This window comes from Panthera uncia (assembly GCF_023721935.1).
Source record: "Panthera uncia isolate 11264 chromosome A3 unlocalized genomic scaffold, Puncia_PCG_1.0 HiC_scaffold_12, whole genome shotgun sequence".
NCBI lineage: Eukaryota > Metazoa > Chordata > Mammalia > Carnivora > Felidae > Panthera > Panthera uncia.
Genome location: NW_026057579.1, coordinates 9,436,343 through 9,454,419, shown reverse-complemented (window position 1 = coordinate 9,454,419; position 18,077 = coordinate 9,436,343). Strand labels below are relative to the sequence as shown.

The following is an 18,077-nucleotide window of genomic DNA, read 5'->3' as shown; positions in this document are numbered from 1 at the left end:
AAGTATGTTAATAATGCCCTTTGATTCTTTGGAACACAGAAAATTATAAAGGTTGAAAATTAAATTTTTTATTGACCTGTCATAGACTTGGTCTTAGTAAAACTGCCTATGGTAACTACAATAAGAAGTGAGCTAGAAGCACAGATTTAGAAGTGAAAAAGTGGCATCACGTGAAAATAAAGAAGGGAAAATTAGAATGTTGCAGACATTTTAGAATGCACCTAAATTATCTGTCACGTAATTTTTAAGAAATCTTGAAAAGCATAATGAGGAAGATATGAGATAACAAAGAAAAAAAATAAAAGGGCTAAGGGACATGGTAGGGTCAGTGCTTTCAACTTATAACTCAAAACACATTTACTAATATTTAAACAAAAGCTGGAGGAGGCAAAAGATTTTATTATACAAATTGGGTCCCAAAAGGTTTGTTTTAAAATATTAAACCAATATAGCTAATTATACCTAGCATGCTCTCCTTTAATGGAAGGGGAAAAGGGAAGAAGAGAGAGTACATCTTTTTAAACATTCTTTTGATCCTAACAGATGAACATACTACAGAATAAAGACAACAAATACACAGAATTTTATTAGACTGACACAACCATTCTCAACATCTTACAGTTTCTCCTCAACTTCTTTCCTACGCATCTAGTTTTCAGGTATAAACTTACTCGATGTTGAACTTGGTGACGCACCTTTCTACATGAGCAGTTTCTATATCATGTCTATAATCCCACACACACCACTAAAGAAATAAACAAACAGAGAAAGGTTCTATAAATGCAACATTTTGAAGCAAAACACCTACTCCTCACCGGAGGCTGTTCAGGGTTCTTTCAGTTTTAACAGCAGCCACCTCTTATTCAAGATCATTTCACACAATTAAAACTCCTAGTGCACATATTTATGCCAATTAAACTTTTAATTTTACACTAATTTGTTCCAATTATTTCACGACTTTTTTATCCACAAAACTACCAATCCTGAGGGCAGAATGATGTACTATGCAAATTAACAGAATTACATTCACATATAAAACACTTTACCATGGACTAAATATCAAAAAGTATACAGGCCACTCAAAAGTGATTCACATTAAAAAAAAAAAAAAAAGAAGAAGAAGTGATTCAAATAATTCAACAACTTCCACAAATAGTTCTATTTCTTTAAAGCCGAACATTCAAATCTCGTGTCATAATTAACATAAAAATGTCAATATAGTTATGATTGCTCTAAAGTTCCCACCAGTATTTGCTCGTCGACCTGTTTTCTGACAGGACTCCAGTATCTCTTGGCTTTAAAGAAATCACTTTAAAAGCCTAAAATAAAATTACCAAATAAAAAATAAACCAGAAATAACCATCTCTTTCTAATCCCATAGGACACTGCAACCCACAGGGTTAGTCTAGTACCAACGTGCAAATCTAAATAAGGTCTAAGTTTGCTTCAATATATAATGTTCCCGACAAACTTAATTTCCAATATCCTCTTCAAATGACTAAATAGGGATGTAGTCATCTGAATGACATTTCAAGAAACGGACTTTCCTTTGCCCATGTGGACTGCCAATCTGTACATCCAATAATAATACGTAACAGTGGTCTCTAAGGTGCATAAGTTGAGGATAACAGGTTTGCCACGTCACCCACCTCTCTGTAAGATCATCAAAGAAATTAAAGAAGATGCCATGATGGAAGGTGTCACCTAACTCTACTATTCCTTTGAGGCAATGATTCCTTTCTGTTGGACATCTCTGCTCACTCTCTCACCATCTATTTATGCATCCTTTCAATACCCAAAACTCCACATAAATTTCCATAAAATTGAAGCAATCAAGTTATCTCAGCAAATACACTGAAATCTCTCCCCTGTTTATGTATTTTGACTTGGACTGTGTCTCTGATGCCTCTAACCAACGTATTCACCAAGGAAAAAATAAAATAAAATCAACTCTACACTATCCATACTAATAAGAGAACAACAGCCGGGCACACTCCAAAAATAATTTAGAAAGAATTTTTGAGTGTCTATTTTTGGCAGTACATTCACTTTTCTGATTATATTTTCATTTGAGTCAATATTCTTAAGCATACGCTAACTATGGAAGAGAAAGGAGGAGACTGAGTGAATACAAAACACAAAAAGAAACTAGGATAAAACACTGACTTCTCATGATCTGCAGAAGAACTCCTGGCAGCACACACCTAAGGCAAATAATGCCTACCCTTCATCTACTCACTTTTAGTTGCCAATTAATTCTTAAACATTCCAAAATAAACAACAACAAATCAGTATTTAAGTACCGCTACCTGAAACTCTAAAGATGAAGGGCGTAAACTCATTCAAACATGAAAGCAGTGTTTAACAAGGAGTCATGGACTCATTTTGAAAGTCAGATAAAAGATGAAATTACCCATTTTGCATATAGCCTGGCTGGGGAGTGATAGGTGATCATGGATCCACAAAAATACATCTCTGCGTCATCCCAGGAAGGAAAAAAATAAGAGGCTTAAAAGGTTCTAAAGAAATACTGTCACAGGCAAACTTAATATATACTATGGTCAAACATCAAAGCTTATATTATAGCAAGCAAGCAAGGCTTGTTTTACTATACTGTTTTCAATCTGCATGAAGTCCCTAGGGTCCTTACCATATTGTCCCAAATTTCTCCAGGGCCTCCACAAGGTCTGCTTCCACCACAGATTCACAGAGTCCTCGAACATGGACAACAGGTGAAACAGAAACTTTATGATGACTTCCACCTGCCTCCTAGCAAAAGAAAATAATTTCTAGTTAAAAATTTTAAAGGTCTAAATTGCATCTATAGTAGATTCAATTCTGCATTAAAAAGCAAACATCAAAAAAAATTCCAAACCAAACTGCATTCACAAGTTAGCAAAAGGACCTGAGAAAAAAAATCATCGATTGTTAGGCATGAAAATTTTGATTTCTTAGAAGGGGGTATTTTCTCTTAATAAGAAGTACAACATAGGGGTGCCTAGATAGCTCAGGGCTAGCTCTTGGTTTCAGCTCAGCTTATGATCTCACAGTGTGGGGTTTGAGCCCCGCGTCAGGCTCTGTGCTGAAGGTGCACAGCCTGCTTGGGATTCTCTCTGTCCCTCTCTCTCCGCACCTCCCCCATTGTGCACGCACACTCTCTCTCAAAATAAATAAAAAGAAGTACAACATAAATTAATAACTTATTTCAACTGCAATAAAATCTCAGAAAAAATTTCAACAGATGCAGAGTATGTTATGACTGGAATTATATCATATACTGATAATTTCATTACAAAATATCAAAATCTCAAGTAGTCCAAATGAACAAAAAAAAAAATCCCAATTTAAAATGTTTCTTTAATACAAAGATTACAAACTTTATATCATCTTTTGTCCTTGTTTAATTGGTTATCTCGTCCCACACTAACTTAAAGCTACTGTGCTTACTTAAGCAGCACACTTGACAGCTTAAATTTGTACAAGGTACCATCTTTGTTGATGAACAAGTAGTGCTCAAAAATGCAAGCCTTCCTGGGCTTCTCTGGAATACTCTGTATCTTTTGAGTACACCCAGGAGGTAGTTTTAAAATACACGTATATGGACTATGTATGAGAATTATTTTGACCGTGAAAATGGCTCTATCATTTACTTATTCAAGTTCTTTTTTTTTTCCAAGTTCTATTTTTTTTCTTTTTCTTTTTTTTTTTTTTTAAGTAGGCTCCATGCCCAGTGTGGAGCCCAATTCGGGGCCCAAACTCATGACCCTAAGATCAAGACCTGCTGAGATCAAGAGTTGGATACTTAACCAACTAAGCCACGCAGGCTCCCCTGAAGTTTTATTAAGACAAAAATCTGTATTTTACAACTAGCCACTGGGCACCTCTCTTGCATCACTTCAGAAATGACTTCCATATACGATCCACACACACACACACACACACACACACACTCAAAATCTATTAAATGAAAAGTTTTTTCTCCTACAAACAGACTAATCTAAAAGCATAAATGTTTTATCATTAAAACTTAAGAATTATTTTAAGAAAATTAAATGTCTTTATGGCTATTTTAAAAGACTCACCAATTTCTCTTTATAATATTATAAAGACTGTTAGAAAAATATAACAGTCCTGTGCACTGCCAATAAAAATGTTATGTCACAGTTTAAAGAGTTGATTTAAAAATATAAAGTAACCATGGGACTACTCTCTTATACTACCGTCAAATTCAACAAATAAATTTAGTCCTCTGCAAATATTAATCCAATACTTGGAATTTCATTTGAATTGCTTATGCTGAGTCAAGCAGATATTCATTACATGCCACTAAGTTTGAAATAAATCATTCTGATTGTACACTATGTAACCCAACACTATTACAACCTTAACAAATGAGACTCTTTCCCTAAATGAAACTCAACAACCAAATGTGCACTGTCATCATTAAACTACTAAGCATAAATGGACAACTATACAAGAGTTCTAAATCATAGCTAAAACCTAATGTAGAGCATATATTTAAATATATTTAAAGTATAAATAACAAATTTTACTCTAAAAATAATCAGACAACAACAGAAGTCAAGAAATAAGACAGTCCTCTCAGTTGATCCCTAGAAATCTGCTGGCAAAGGTAAAAGTGCAAAAGAAAACTTCACTGGCCAAGACTATTCAAAAAGCTACTATAAAAAATAGTGGAAGGAGGATTTCAGGTTAGCTAAAAAGAGACAACAGGGGTGACTAGGTGGCTCAGTCGGTTGAGCGAAGGACTTCAACTCAGGTCATAATCTCACCCTTAGTGAGTTCAAGCCCTGCATGGGGCTCTTTGCTGTCAGCAATGAGCTGGCTTCAGATCCTCTATCCCCGCCTCTCTCCGTACCTCTCCTGCTCGTGCTCTCTCAAAAATAAACATTTTAAAAAAGAGAGAGACAACAAAGGCATTATTTGAGTCTTCATTTTATAATGGATAAAAACTACTATGAAATATGTTTTAGAGACAAATGGAGAAATTTAAATAGAGATAGGATTTTATATTATGTAATAGAACTACTTATTGCCTTAGGTAACATTATAATAATAGTAATGTTTATGTGATAAGAATATCCTTATTCTTAGGAAAGCTGGGATCATTTAAAGATGGACTGTCATCATGTCTCCAACTTTCACAGTTTAGGTGAAAAAATGTATATAAATATAGATATACACATATGGAGATAAAATCCCAAATGGCAAAATGTTAAAAACTGCTGAATCTAGGTGAAGGGCATATGTAATTGAATATTTCTCAGAATAAAAAGTTGGGAAATTATTTTATTATGTATTTAAGGCCTATAATAAGGTATGAGGAACAATATAAATAGTCATTAACTCACCAACCACTTTAATAAATAAAACACTACCCAATAGTTGAATACATCTCCTACCTCCCTTCCCATCATGGATAGCCACTGTCTTGAATATAATGCTAAAAAAAATATGACTATTTTTCAAATTGGTCTTCTCACAAAGAAATGGATCTCAGGACCAATTTTAAAATCCCTCAAAAATATCTAATTTTAATATATTATTATTTAATTACATTTCCTAAATGGAATAGCTCCAGACTTAAAGTCATTCTTCAGAAGTAGGAACTTATTAAATGCAAACAATATGGTACTTAGGGGAAGATATGATTATCTCAACCTCAAGGCAGAAAACATACCCTGTATCCACTGTATTTCCCTATTTCCACTCAATTCATCTGCCATTCATAGAGATTTCTCTAATCTTTACATTATGTCCCCTTTTCTTGAACTTAAAATTTTCCCATCTGTAGTTTAAATAAAGAAAAAAAAAAAAAAAACCTGAAGGAGTCACATCTGAGGGACCACAAAAAAAGAAAAAAACCCTAGGGATGTTTCCAAATATAAAACTGATATATTAATGGTATCTTTTCAAACAATATTTTCACAACCCCCTTTTTCCCCCAATACTAAAACTTTTCTTAAATCAGTATTTTCTTATCTCTACTTATGCTTTATACTGGTGGTAAGAAATCTGCAATCTGTACAGCTTCTTTTACCTACCCTAAAGTTACCTCTTTTAAGCATCACACTATGTATCTGAGTCTGAAATTGGTGAATAAATGAGTATTGTTTGCCCCATTGTCATATATTAACACTTTGATCATGTCTTCTCCAGTTCAACAAAGTTTTTTTTTTTTTAATCCTTTCTCATACAGAAGCCCAAAGTCCTTCCATTTCTAGGTTCCCTCTTCATCTATTTATGTCCATTACTTGTCAGACTAAAAACAGTATTCCAAATAAGCACCCAGCAAATGAAGACATGCCTGCAATTTATATACACTTTTTTTTTTTTTTTTTTTTTTTTTTTTTTAGTTACCCTAGTCCTTCTTTGGGCAAACTCTGTCAACTATAATGGAGGCATTATTTGGTCCCTTGGGCAGACTACCGACCAGTCTAGTCATACCATTCCAAACTCTCAGCCCCTTAAAAGTTATCTCAAGGACAAACTCCAATAATACCAATTTTCAGTGCTAATTTTGACTATTGCAGATTGAAGACTGAGCGCTACTGAAAAGAAGGGAAGCTCAGGAGAGTATAAGTGAAGCTTCTGAGAGGAATGAGATGGGCCCATTAACGCCTCTTCACATAGTAAAATAAATGTAAACTGGCAAAGGCCAGGCACAATGTCCTTATTAGGCTTTTTTGTTTTCCCAACATCTCCATGCCCAACACATGCTTAACAGCATAACACTTGCTCAACAGCAACTGAACAACCTTCTTCTGCCCTCTCAGAATTATAAAAAAGACCAAACTCAAGTTCAATCATTCATCCCCCAACACCAGACACAGAACTACTGCCAAGTGCTTATCCAGCTTCTCCTTAAACACTTCCAGTGACAGGAAACATACTACTCATGAGACAATCCATTATATTTTTAGAAAATTCTTCGTATGTATCCAAATCTGTCTCCTTGTAGCTTTGTATCCAAAATGGTCTTTGAAGTCAGACCAGTGTTTGAATCTTTGGATGTTCACTGGCTCCAGTGATCTTGAGCTAATTGCCTTTTTGAGCCTCAGTTTCACTATTAAAAAAAAAAAATCCTTATCATGTAAGATTACACTAAATGGAACAAAAATAAAGTGTCTAGTACAGTGCAAGATGGAGTTATTAAGGGTTCAAGAAATACTGGGGCACCTGGGTGGCTCAGCCGGTTGAGCATCCTCAGGTCATGATCTCACACTCCGTGAGTTCAAGCCCCGCATCGGGCTCTGTGCTGACAGCTCAGAGCCTGGAGCCTGCCCCAGATTCTGTGTCTCCCTCTCTCTGCCCCTCCCCTGTTCATGCTCTGTCTCTGTCTCAAAAATAAGTAATAAAAACATTAAAAAAAAAAAAAAGAAATATTAAAAATTAAATATTAAAGGTAAAGCACCCTTACCCTTATCTACATTTCCCTCTTCTACATGACAAACCTCCAATTATTTGTAATGATTTCTCAAACCACACCTAAATATACCCTAGAGGCTAAATATCCCCCTTGCCCCACCACCATTCTTGTCATTCCTCTTATAATGTGATTTCAAGTGTCTTTTTCTATTCTAGTAATCATTCTCTGGATGCATTAGAATTCATCAACATTAAAAAAAAAAAAGAATTTATCAATATTATACCAAAAAATGAATACAGTATTTCTAGGTATTTAAGGTTTTCCCTTTTACTTTGGATACTGCATATAGACCAAGGAAAAAGGAGTTTTAAGGGACAGCTGAAGATATCTTTTAACCCACTCTATGCTTAGAGTTAACTACATAATTTTTCTTACTAAATTAAACTAAACAATCACATCTCTTCGTCTTTCTTTTTTTAAAGAAACAATACACCAGATCCAAAATATGAGAAATCCTTTCATTTTCTTATCTAAGTTTTCAGGTACACTTGATCCCATAACACAACAAAATTAAAAAGAACAGCCATACCATTCAAATAACTTTTTAAAAAATAACCTTTACTTTTTTACTCATGCAGCAGGGATTATCTGGTTTTGCCTACCCAGATCTCCTTCCCCCTTCTTCTGGTTAAACACATACACAACCCTGAACTCTGTATTATTCCACTGGTATTTTTTTTCTTTTTTTTTTTTTTAATTTTTTTTTTTTAATGTTTATTTATTTTTGAGACAGAGAGAGACAGAGCATGAATGGGGGAGGGTCAGAGAGAGAGGGAGACACAGAATCTGAAACAGGCTCCAGGCTCTGAGCTGTCAGCACAGAGCCCGACACGGGGCTCGAACCCACAGACCGTGAGATCGTGACCTGAGCCGAAGTCGGACGCTTAACCGACTGAGCCACCCAGGCGCCCCTCCACTGGTATTTTCAATCACACAATCATGCCTATCCAACTTCAGAAGTAGCCCAGTGATTAGCTGCAGGGCTAGGGAAGCTAAAAAGTGTTGATCAGAAGGGATAAATATGGACACTGGGGAGAGGAGAAGAGTATTCTCTATTTGCTAGCTATAAAAATTGCAAGTCTAGTTTTATAGCTACATGGAGGAAATAGAGCATATAGAATCAAGTTTCAGTGACATCATCTAAATCCCTAGATCCAGCCATGCCTGAAACCGCGACCACAACTTAGCTTTCTCAGTTACGCGGGCCAACTTTTTGTTTTGCTTAAGCTCACCTGAATTGTGCTGTGGCTGAAACTACAAGCTTTGAAAGGTGTATTCAATTTCAGAGGCAAAAAAAAAAAAAAAAAAAAGGCATTAAATGACGTAGAGTCACAGATTTTTAGATATGGAATTTTTAAAATTAATTTATTTTCAGAAAAAGAAAAAGAGAACTCAAGCCAGGAAGAGGCAGAGAGAGAGAGAGAGAGAGAGAGAGAGAGAGAGAATCTCAACCAGGCTCTGCACCATCAGCACAGAGCCCAACTTGGGGCTCAAATCTACAAACTGTGAGATCATGACTGGAGCCGAAATCAAGAGACCAACGCTTAACCAACTGAAACACCCCGGCACCCCTGGAATTTTTTTTTTCTTTACTTTTATAACCCCATCACAGACAACAGCACCTGGCACATAAAAGGGGCTCATGTATTGTTTTCTGATGAATTAAGAGATCACAGTGATCATCTGATCCAACCTCCTCATGATGGTTGAGTTCCAGAGAGGTTAAGTCACAAAGCATGTTGTTGGTAGCAGAACCAAAACACCTGCCTTGGTTGGGCTTATAGGTCTATTAAAAAGCTCTTTTCATTGTATGTACTAACACGAAGAAATGTAGTCACTTGTTAAAACCAAAAGATAACAAAACCTACTACCTTTCTCTTCTTTCCTAATACAAGGCCTGAAAATCCTCACAACAGCAGCATAGCTAGAGACAGAGGACATTTATTGCTATAGAAGCCTTAAAAATTAAAACTCTGGCGCTTACCTCCAGGGCACACACATCCTTTAGATTTTTCATTCCCCAGGGTGTATTTACTATGCTCACTGTCAGCCTCTAAACTTTTCCTGTGGGAACTAAGCTAACAAAGTGACCTCACCTTATCCCCCATCCCGTATTCATCTAATAAACCATCATTAATATTCCTATACATCTCTGTAATTCAGATCCTTAAAGTATAATAGTGTATCTTAAATTCAAACTAGCTCCTCCACATAATATATATCGCTAAGAAATCCTAGGATCTACGTTTTTATCATGACATTTTGCCATCTTACAAGTCTATTTATTAAACATTGAGAAACTTATATTTTCATCTCATCGGCAAACAAGCCACTTTAACAATCTGATTTGCCTGTTTACTCACTAGCAGAAGACAGTAAAAAAAAAACAAAAAAAAAAACTTGAAAGTCTCCAAAATGAATTAGCATTCCATAAATTTTTATCGATATCAATCTTTATATAAGCAGATCTTTCTAGGTAACCTCTCAATTTAATTCTTCAGTTGGTTTCACCAAGTAGAGCCCTAATATTTGAAGTCAAGCTGCTTTCTAAAAAATAAACAGATATAGAAATTTACTATTCATATGATCTTGAAGGTTGAAGGTCATGACTTCTAAATTTAAGACCACCACTTACTCCACAAGAATAAAGTAACTTATAATACACAGCACACACTTTCATAATCCAGCTTTGTTCAACAATGCAGCAAGTGAATCTGAAACACTCTAGGAATTTCTGGTCTTCAAACTAAGTACCAGAAGACATAAATTTGAAGAGTGTCTTATTTCTCATATCTGAACTACTAACTCACTTCTCTATACACCTTAACACATCATGATCATTCACAGTGATCAATTCATCTTTAACTTAGGAGCATTTGTAGAAACATGGCTTTTCTTAAATACTTTCTTTCCTCTTTACATCTAATTAATAGATTAAATTAATAGATTAAATAGATTAAAGCACTCATGGAAACTTAATTATCAAAAGCTAAATAATGTAAATCCTTGAAGACTTACTTTGCACTTGACAAACCTCCAACTGAGTTGAAAAGATTGCCCATCATTGTACCTAATCTGCATTTGCTGTTATTTAACAGTTTGACCACAAAGTATTTCTTCTCTGGCTGGACTGTAGGACAACTGAGGTTGAGCCAAAACCATTTCAGTTAGATAAATTACCATACTTCTGGCTGATGACGCACTAGACGTTAAACTTTTATCCAGGGAATGCCTATCCTAATAAAATTTTATTATGTACAGGTTTCCATAGTTGCAATAATTTCAAAATAGTACCAAAAATCGCATGAAGAAAAAGGTTTAAACACAGGAAAAATAAGCCTTCATTAGATTTCACAGTGCAGCACTGCTCCTACTGTTAAAAGCAATTCACACTCTGAGAAACAAAATAGCAGTAAATAAACAAAAATTAAAATTTATAACTCAATCTGCATTTATTAGATCCTGTCTGGGTAATTTAAAAGCTGCATTACATTAATCACTGAATTATAACTTCAGGTATAGAAAGGCTCAACTTTTATACTAAAAGAACTCAAGACTAGGGGTGAATTGACTTTCCCAAAGGCACACAGATCATATGCGAGCTAGGACTCCTGACTCTCCCCAAGCCCTGACAAGTACTATTTCCACTGCCAGATACCATTCACTTTGGATATATTAAGCATATATTATTTTCTTCCCAACATGCAAAATAATCTATTGCCTTAATGTTTAATCTGTTTCTCAAAAAAGATTTTTTTTCATTAAAGAATTTAGGTATCTTTCCAACACACTTAAGACATTTCATGCTATTGCACAAAAAACTCAAGACTTGTGGCAAAAGAAATACACTGACCCTTCTAAAAGATCAGTTACAATATTCCTGTTTCCAAACTTCCACAATGGAATTGGCTTTGAACTGAAACATTTAGAAGACATGCATTTTTTAATGCACAAGCCCAAGATACATTTGGAGTATGCCAAATACCTAGGCACAAAAATCAAGTCATACATATCTAGCTATAAGGAAACATTAACTTAGAAGAAGAAAAAGTTCCTTTTTTCTAATGTGTTGAAACCTATGTCACAGTTTCAAATTGGGAAACTAACGTTGGTAACTACTGACCATAATTTTTTTTATATAAAAATTCAAACAGCTAGGGGCACTGGGTGGCTCAGCCGGTTGGGCACCAGAGTCTAGATTTCAGCTCCGATCGGATCGTCATCCCTCGGGTTTGTTTGGGATTCTCTCTCTCCCTCTCTCTGCCCCTCCCCCCCACCCCACCCTGTATCTCAAGATAAATATTTTTTTAAAAATTCAAATACCTAAAAAGTTTATCATTGGCCTCTTATAAAGGGTGAAAAACATTTTAATAGAATATATGTGTACATTTTCTTAAATTTCAGGAAAAGTCTCCTTTCAAAAAATCAATTAAAATGTGTCAAATGTTTAAAAGACATCTAAACCGCTAACACATATTAAGTACACCAAAAAAGGGCAAAGACTTTTGCTTTGCTTTGTTTCCTTAAAGTCTCCATGCAACTGAAGCTGAGTTACAATACTTGCTGCGGATAAGACGATTTTCACATTCCTTCTGCCTCCAGCTAACGTTTCTGATAAGAGCAACAAGAATCTAGGAAGGTGTGTTTAATCCAATTCCGAGCTCAGTCCTTCCTTTCGTGGGGCAAATTTGGAATAAACCGTCCATGAACTGTGGTGATTTTAAGATTTGTTTTACTTGAAAATAAGGGTGGTGTTAACACCTACCAACACTTGTTTTTTTGACCGAAGAGCTAAGATCTGTACTGAGCAATAATCCTAAAACTGGGTAGCAAAGCATGCGCACCATGCCTGCCAAGAGTAAAAATTTTGAAATTAGACCTCCAGGCGAACTAGGGTGTGAGCTCCAGAGCGTAATTTGTCATTCAGTTACGGCTCTGCTCAGGACCCAGGTGAAGAGAGACCCCGGCGGAACCGACGCAACAACCATCCTGCGACCGTGACCAGCGCGCAGATGCTGCGGGCACAGGGGCAGAAGGGAGCCGGGCGTCCCGACACCGGCCAGCAGCCGGAGTTGAACTAACAAAGAGCTTATCGCGCACCGAAGCCCCCCGGGAGCGGAAGCAACGCCGCCCCGCCGCCCCGCCGCCCCCGCCGGGCTACCCTCCCCAAGTTCAGGGCCGGCAGACGACTCGCACGCGGGGCCTGCAGCCAGGCCGGAGCCGGGTTCGCGGTCGGGATGCGGGAAACAGGTAGGGCAAAGAATAAAAACCCCGAAGAGAAAAAAGAGCCGGCGCTTCCCGACGCGGTCAGCGCAGCAGCAGAGGGCAACGAGGCGCGCGGAAGGCCCCGGGGCCGAGTCCCCGCCGCTCGGCCCTGCTTCCCAGGGAGCCGCCAGGCACAGCGGACAGGGCGCCGCGCTTTGTTACCGGCTGTGAGAAGCTCCGGCCGCCGCCGCCGCCGCCATCGCCCCCGCCCCGGGGCGTCGCTTCCCGGCGGTTCTCGCCTTCCTCAGCCGAGTAGTCGATCTCCCCCTCCTCGGTCTTAAGGCGCTTGGCCTGGCTCTCGTACTCGCGGTCCTCCTCGTACGCCTCCCTGGGAGAGGATGAGGAGGAGGACATGGCGGCGGCCGGAGGGACCGGCGGGCAAGCGGGTGGGGGTGGCGGCGGGGCGCGGGCCTCGGACGCCGCCGGCCAGTCCCCGCCACTGGCCGCGTCTCTTCAGCGAAGGTCTGCGCTGCCGGGCCGTCCGCGGGGGCCAGGCGCCCAGGAGCCAGTGGGGGTGCAGAGATCGGGCGGGATGAGGGGGCGCCCCGGGAGGAGGCTCCGGAGCGGCCGCTCCCCTTTATTACGGAGCCAACATTCAGCCTCTCCCTCCTCCTCCTCCGTCTTCGCTCCCAGCCCGGGGGAGCGAATCTAAGGATGGGGACGCGACTGTGGCTTCCGGTCTTCCCTCCTCCCCTAATCCGCTCCCCGCCGCCCAGGCCGAGCCTCCGCCCCCGCCTTAGCTGCCGCCGCGCAGGATCGAATCCAGCCGCAGCCCGCGGGAAGCGCCCCTTAGCCTGGGTCCCGCTCCCTATTGGCAGGGGGAAAAGTCGACCAGGCTTCCAATTGGTTGCAAGGGCTGTTCGTCAAGTGCCGCCCACGGCTCGGCCTCGCCCCCCCTCCCTGCGCCGTGTGAACTCGCCGCTGGCCTGCCAGTCCCGAGCGCGCGACGTCCGCAGCGCGCTGTCCGGGAGCCGTTGCTGCCCGGCGGCCGTTAACGTTGTTCGGCTCCCCCGAAGCCAGGCGCTGAGTGAACCCGGGTGGTGACGAGGCGTGCAGTGAAGCCAGGGCTGCGGGTGTTAACCGCCCTCCCGCTAATTTAAATGCTTTTATTACTTCTCTTCCGAAGAGAATGAGGAAAACCTCTAAAATCCCTGCAGATAGACCTCGCACAGCCCTTAAAACTACAGAGGCTGAGGGGAGGAAAGGGTTTGGAACCATCAAAAGTAGCCTTCTAGGAAGAAGCCTTATGTGGTGTGCAAAATCTGATAAAAGTGGGTGCACCCTGTCCGCCCCTAACTAGGTATTCGAGAACAGCAGCCCACATTTCCATTTAGCAAGGTGCCAGTCAGAAGAAGACGCTCCACATGGGTGAATGTCAGTTTGATCACTTAACACTCATTTGTCATCTAGACCCTTCTTTCCTGACAGTTATAAGGGACCGGTCTATAAGTTCCTGCTCCAGTTAAATGTTTTAAATCTCCCATATAATATGCCATGCTTCTTCCCAGCCCTTTCCTTTCGGGATGATCTGTTTATTTCACATTATCATTTATTCTTGAAAGATACATACAAAAGCCTATCAAAACCCTTCAGGCCACAGCTCACTTCCTCTGTGGAGCCCTGAGGATTCTTCCAAGCTTCTGGTTGCTGTTTTCTCTTTTTGCAACAAGGCCCTTTTATACTTAACCTCCTAGAGTGTTCTAGAAACGCTGGGAGACGAACTTTGCTCTTTTCATCTTTGCAAATCCAGTTCCTGTGCAGACCCCTGGCACAAGTTAGGTACTCAGCAATGCTGAATGAGTGATCCCTAGGAAATAAAGGTCCAGTATCTTTCAGGAGAGAAACTGGAAAATCTAGCCCAACCTAACTGCCCTCTGTGACTTAACCCTTGGAGGATTGTCTAGGATCAGGAGTCACTTGAGTGTTTCCATTGTCCTTGTCCCTCAGATGCTCCCCTAAATGTGGCTCTTCCTTTCCTAACCATGTGGATTGTTTCCTCCTCCAGCCTAGTTCTCTCATTTCCAAGGTTACTTCCTCCAAATAAGCCATTTTTATTTATTGCTGGCAATGCTTTAACATATACTATTTTATGTTTTATAATTTACACTGCCTGTCATTTTGGAAAACAATTGCAAGTTTTTCACAGCACCATACAGCTTATAATCAGATTTGTGCGCAGTTGCAAGTGTCTACTGACAAAATAGAACAACAAAAAATTTTAGAAATGTATTTTTTAAATTAAGATAGAATGGAAGTGGACAGAAGAAATATCAAAGGGGGGAGCTGCAGTGCTAGCTACAGAGCAGAAATATTATTGGCAGAGCACTGCGAAGAATGAGAAGAGCCAGAAGGAAGGCCTTATACAAACTTTCCAAATATTTCATAGTAATGGTGAAAATGTTTTAAATTCTCAAAACCTACCTCCAACACGTAGATTATACCAACTTAATATGCAAGTCTCACACCAATCCATAAGGAAACCCAGCCTTACTGAACTTTGTTGCTATACTGTTTACTAACAGAGGGTAGGAATCAATATGTACCAGCATGAAACTTCATCTTTTGATGAATAGCTCACATCAAACTGTTAAGTAAAAAAAACAAAACAAAACAAAAACTGAAGAAGTAAAAATGTAGAAAGCATGTTTAAAAAACATAGATCAGTATGTTGGCCATGGGTTATCTGTGAGCTTGTTGCTGATGAGTTGTTCAGTGACAGTAAGTCCTTCGATAAGGAAAATGCTAGCTAGCTCATCATTCTACCATGAGAAGAGCTAAAGAAGGAGGGCATAAATTATATTCTGCATGGTTTAACTTAGATGAAATAAAGAAATTACTTGCTGTCCAGTAGCCAGAAATGCCTAAGAAACCCAGAAACAGCTCCTAAATGCCATGACTTTCTGGAATTTCTGTTGCAGGACACATAGCTTCAGTCTTTTGGCTGATTGTCTAAATGTTTGATTGGATTGGCCGCTGTTGATTAGGGTAAGAAGCAGCCTTGAACTACCATTGCCACAACTCAGAGTGGATTCAGGGGTTATACTACAGTGAGAGACAAGTCCAGAGGAACCCTGGGGAAATCGATAGTTAAGGTCCTTTATCTAACCCCGAATTGCCCTTTAGTTTTAAATCTCCATGCTGACTATGTAATTTTTAAGATACTGTGCCAGGTGATGAAGGGACCAGAAAACTATATGAGATGGTCTTTGCCTTCTCAAAGCTTGCAATCAAGTCGAGGAAACAAGGCACATGTAATATACATGCAGTAATAATTACAGCCATTTACAATATGCCAGGCACTGTGCAAACCACTGTTAAGGGCCATGTGAACAAATTCTGACAGAAGCCCTCTAACAGGCATTATTATTGCTATGCCCATTGTATGATTAAAAAAAAAAAAAAAAACAGTGTAGGAAGGGTTAAGGGACCTGCCCTAGAGACAAAGTAAACCAGAGAGCCGGTATTAGAACCCAAGCAATCTGATTCCAAAGCCAGTATACTTCATCAAGAAGAATGATTGAATTATTATATTTTTTTTACTGCCATCAGAACACAGATCTTATAGTCCTTTATCATGATACTAATTTATTCGCTAATTTCTTTTTTTTTTTTAATTTTTTTTTTTAACGTTTATTTTTGAGACAGGGAGAGACAGCATGAACGAGGGAGGGTCAGAGAGAGAGGGAGACACAGAATCTGAAACAGGCTCCAGGCTCTGAGCTGTCAGCACAGAGCCTGACACAGGGCTCAAACTCACGGACCACGAGATCATGACCTGAGCCAAAGTCAGATGCTTAACCGACTGAGCCACCCAGGCGCCCCTTATTCGCTAATTTCTACCAGGGTTTATGCAGCTGTATGTCTAGAAAGAGGTGAATAGATTATAATTTTCACCATTTTCATTGGTATAAGGAAATTCAATTCGCCTCCGTAAGAAATTACAAATATAATACACTGTTTTAGTATCTTTTTTTTTTAATGTTTATTTATTTTGAGAGAGAGAGAGAGAGAGAGAGAGAGTGTGTGTGTGTGTGTGTGAAGGGGGGAGGGACAGAGAGAGAATCCCAAGCAGGTTCCATGCTGTTTAGTGCAGAGCCCAACACAGGGCTCAAACTTGGGGTTTGAACTCATGAGCCATGAGATCATGATCTGAGCTGAAACCAAGAGTCGGACACTTAACTGACTGAGCCACCCAGATGCCCCAATTTAATGTTCATTTATAAATTTAATTTCTATAGAAAAAGGCTCAAAAATCATGAGAAAAGTATCACAATCTTCTGATGGATACATCATTTGAACCAGAGATGCAAATTGTGAACTTTTCATGCCCAAACTCAATTTTCAATATTGCTGCTATTTTTTAAAAGTTTTTAAAGTTTTATTTATTTATTTTGAGAGAGACAGAGAGAACATGAGCAGGGAGGGGCAGAGAAAGAGGGAGAATCCCAGTCAATTAGTTCCTATGAAATCAATTAGTTCCCATGAAACTTTGTCAAATCCAGAATATGTTTGTGATGATACCACTGCCATGTTTCACAGAGATCCCCAAGAAAGGGCACTGTGGTGCTGTTACCCAAGCTAGTCCCTTTAATTTGATCCACATTTGGTTTGTTAGGGTCAAAAGAAGCCACTGTTCCAAGAGGATGCACCCCGCAGGAAGTGCCCCGAGCACTATTAGCTCACTGTGCAGTCAAGTGTAACCACAGTGGTATTCTTTTTCAGTTGCTATCATCATGCACATCTCCTTTGGGGCTAGAACTACAACCGTGTTTGGCCTCTTTAAAAATAAATAAATAAATAAATAACAATCTGTGATAAGTCAGCAAAAGTAAAATAGATTAACCTTACAGAACTAGCTCATATACCAAATAATGATAGGTAAAGTTCAGATTCTTGTTATAGCCACTTAGTCTTAGAAATAATACTTAAACTATTTCCACTTCTAACTCCTGTGAATTGAGACTGCTTTACACATCTTTAAAAATAATTTTCGTAAGTAAAAAGAGTCAAATCCTGGCATTTCTATCCACAGTTGAGAGTAAGTAGAATCTGTCAAAGCAAATTCACCTTGCATATGAAAATATAGATAAAACAAAATTAACACGTAGTTGCTAACACTTAACAAAATGGTATTAAGTGCTACTGATCATTCCCAATTGTGTGGAATGTGAAATAGTTGGTAGTAATCAGTAGTTCTTAATGCCTTTTTGTTGTTAAGTATGAGCTCTTGGTTCTTTTCTGTCTTTTTTAATTTGAGAAAAATAAAAATATCTTGGAAATGGCCCACTTCACCCCATCAGGGAAGTTTCCTTAGTAAGTAAGTTACTAATTCACTCCTTCTTCCTTCCTGATCTTTGATGCT

The 18,077-nt window shown here is 39.0% G+C and overlaps 1 protein-coding gene across 3 annotated transcripts in view; it reads right to left on the bottom strand.

The window, feature by feature from the left end:
* Window positions 1-13,468, bottom strand: part of HNRNPLL (heterogeneous nuclear ribonucleoprotein L like) — a 38,041-nt gene extending 24,573 nt beyond the window's left edge. For all 3 annotated transcript variants that reach the window (XM_049652273.1, XM_049652272.1, XM_049652274.1), the window contains exons 1-2: window positions 12,878-13,468; window positions 2,651-2,769 (exon numbers count right to left, since the gene is read on the bottom strand). In XM_049652273.1, the coding sequence (XP_049508230.1) occupies window positions 2,651-2,769; window positions 12,878-13,069 (311 nt within the window). In that variant the 5' untranslated portion in view covers window positions 13,070-13,468. The remainder of the gene's footprint in view (window positions 1-2,650; window positions 2,770-12,877) is intronic.
* Between the last annotated feature and the right edge of the window lie 4,609 nt (window positions 13,469-18,077).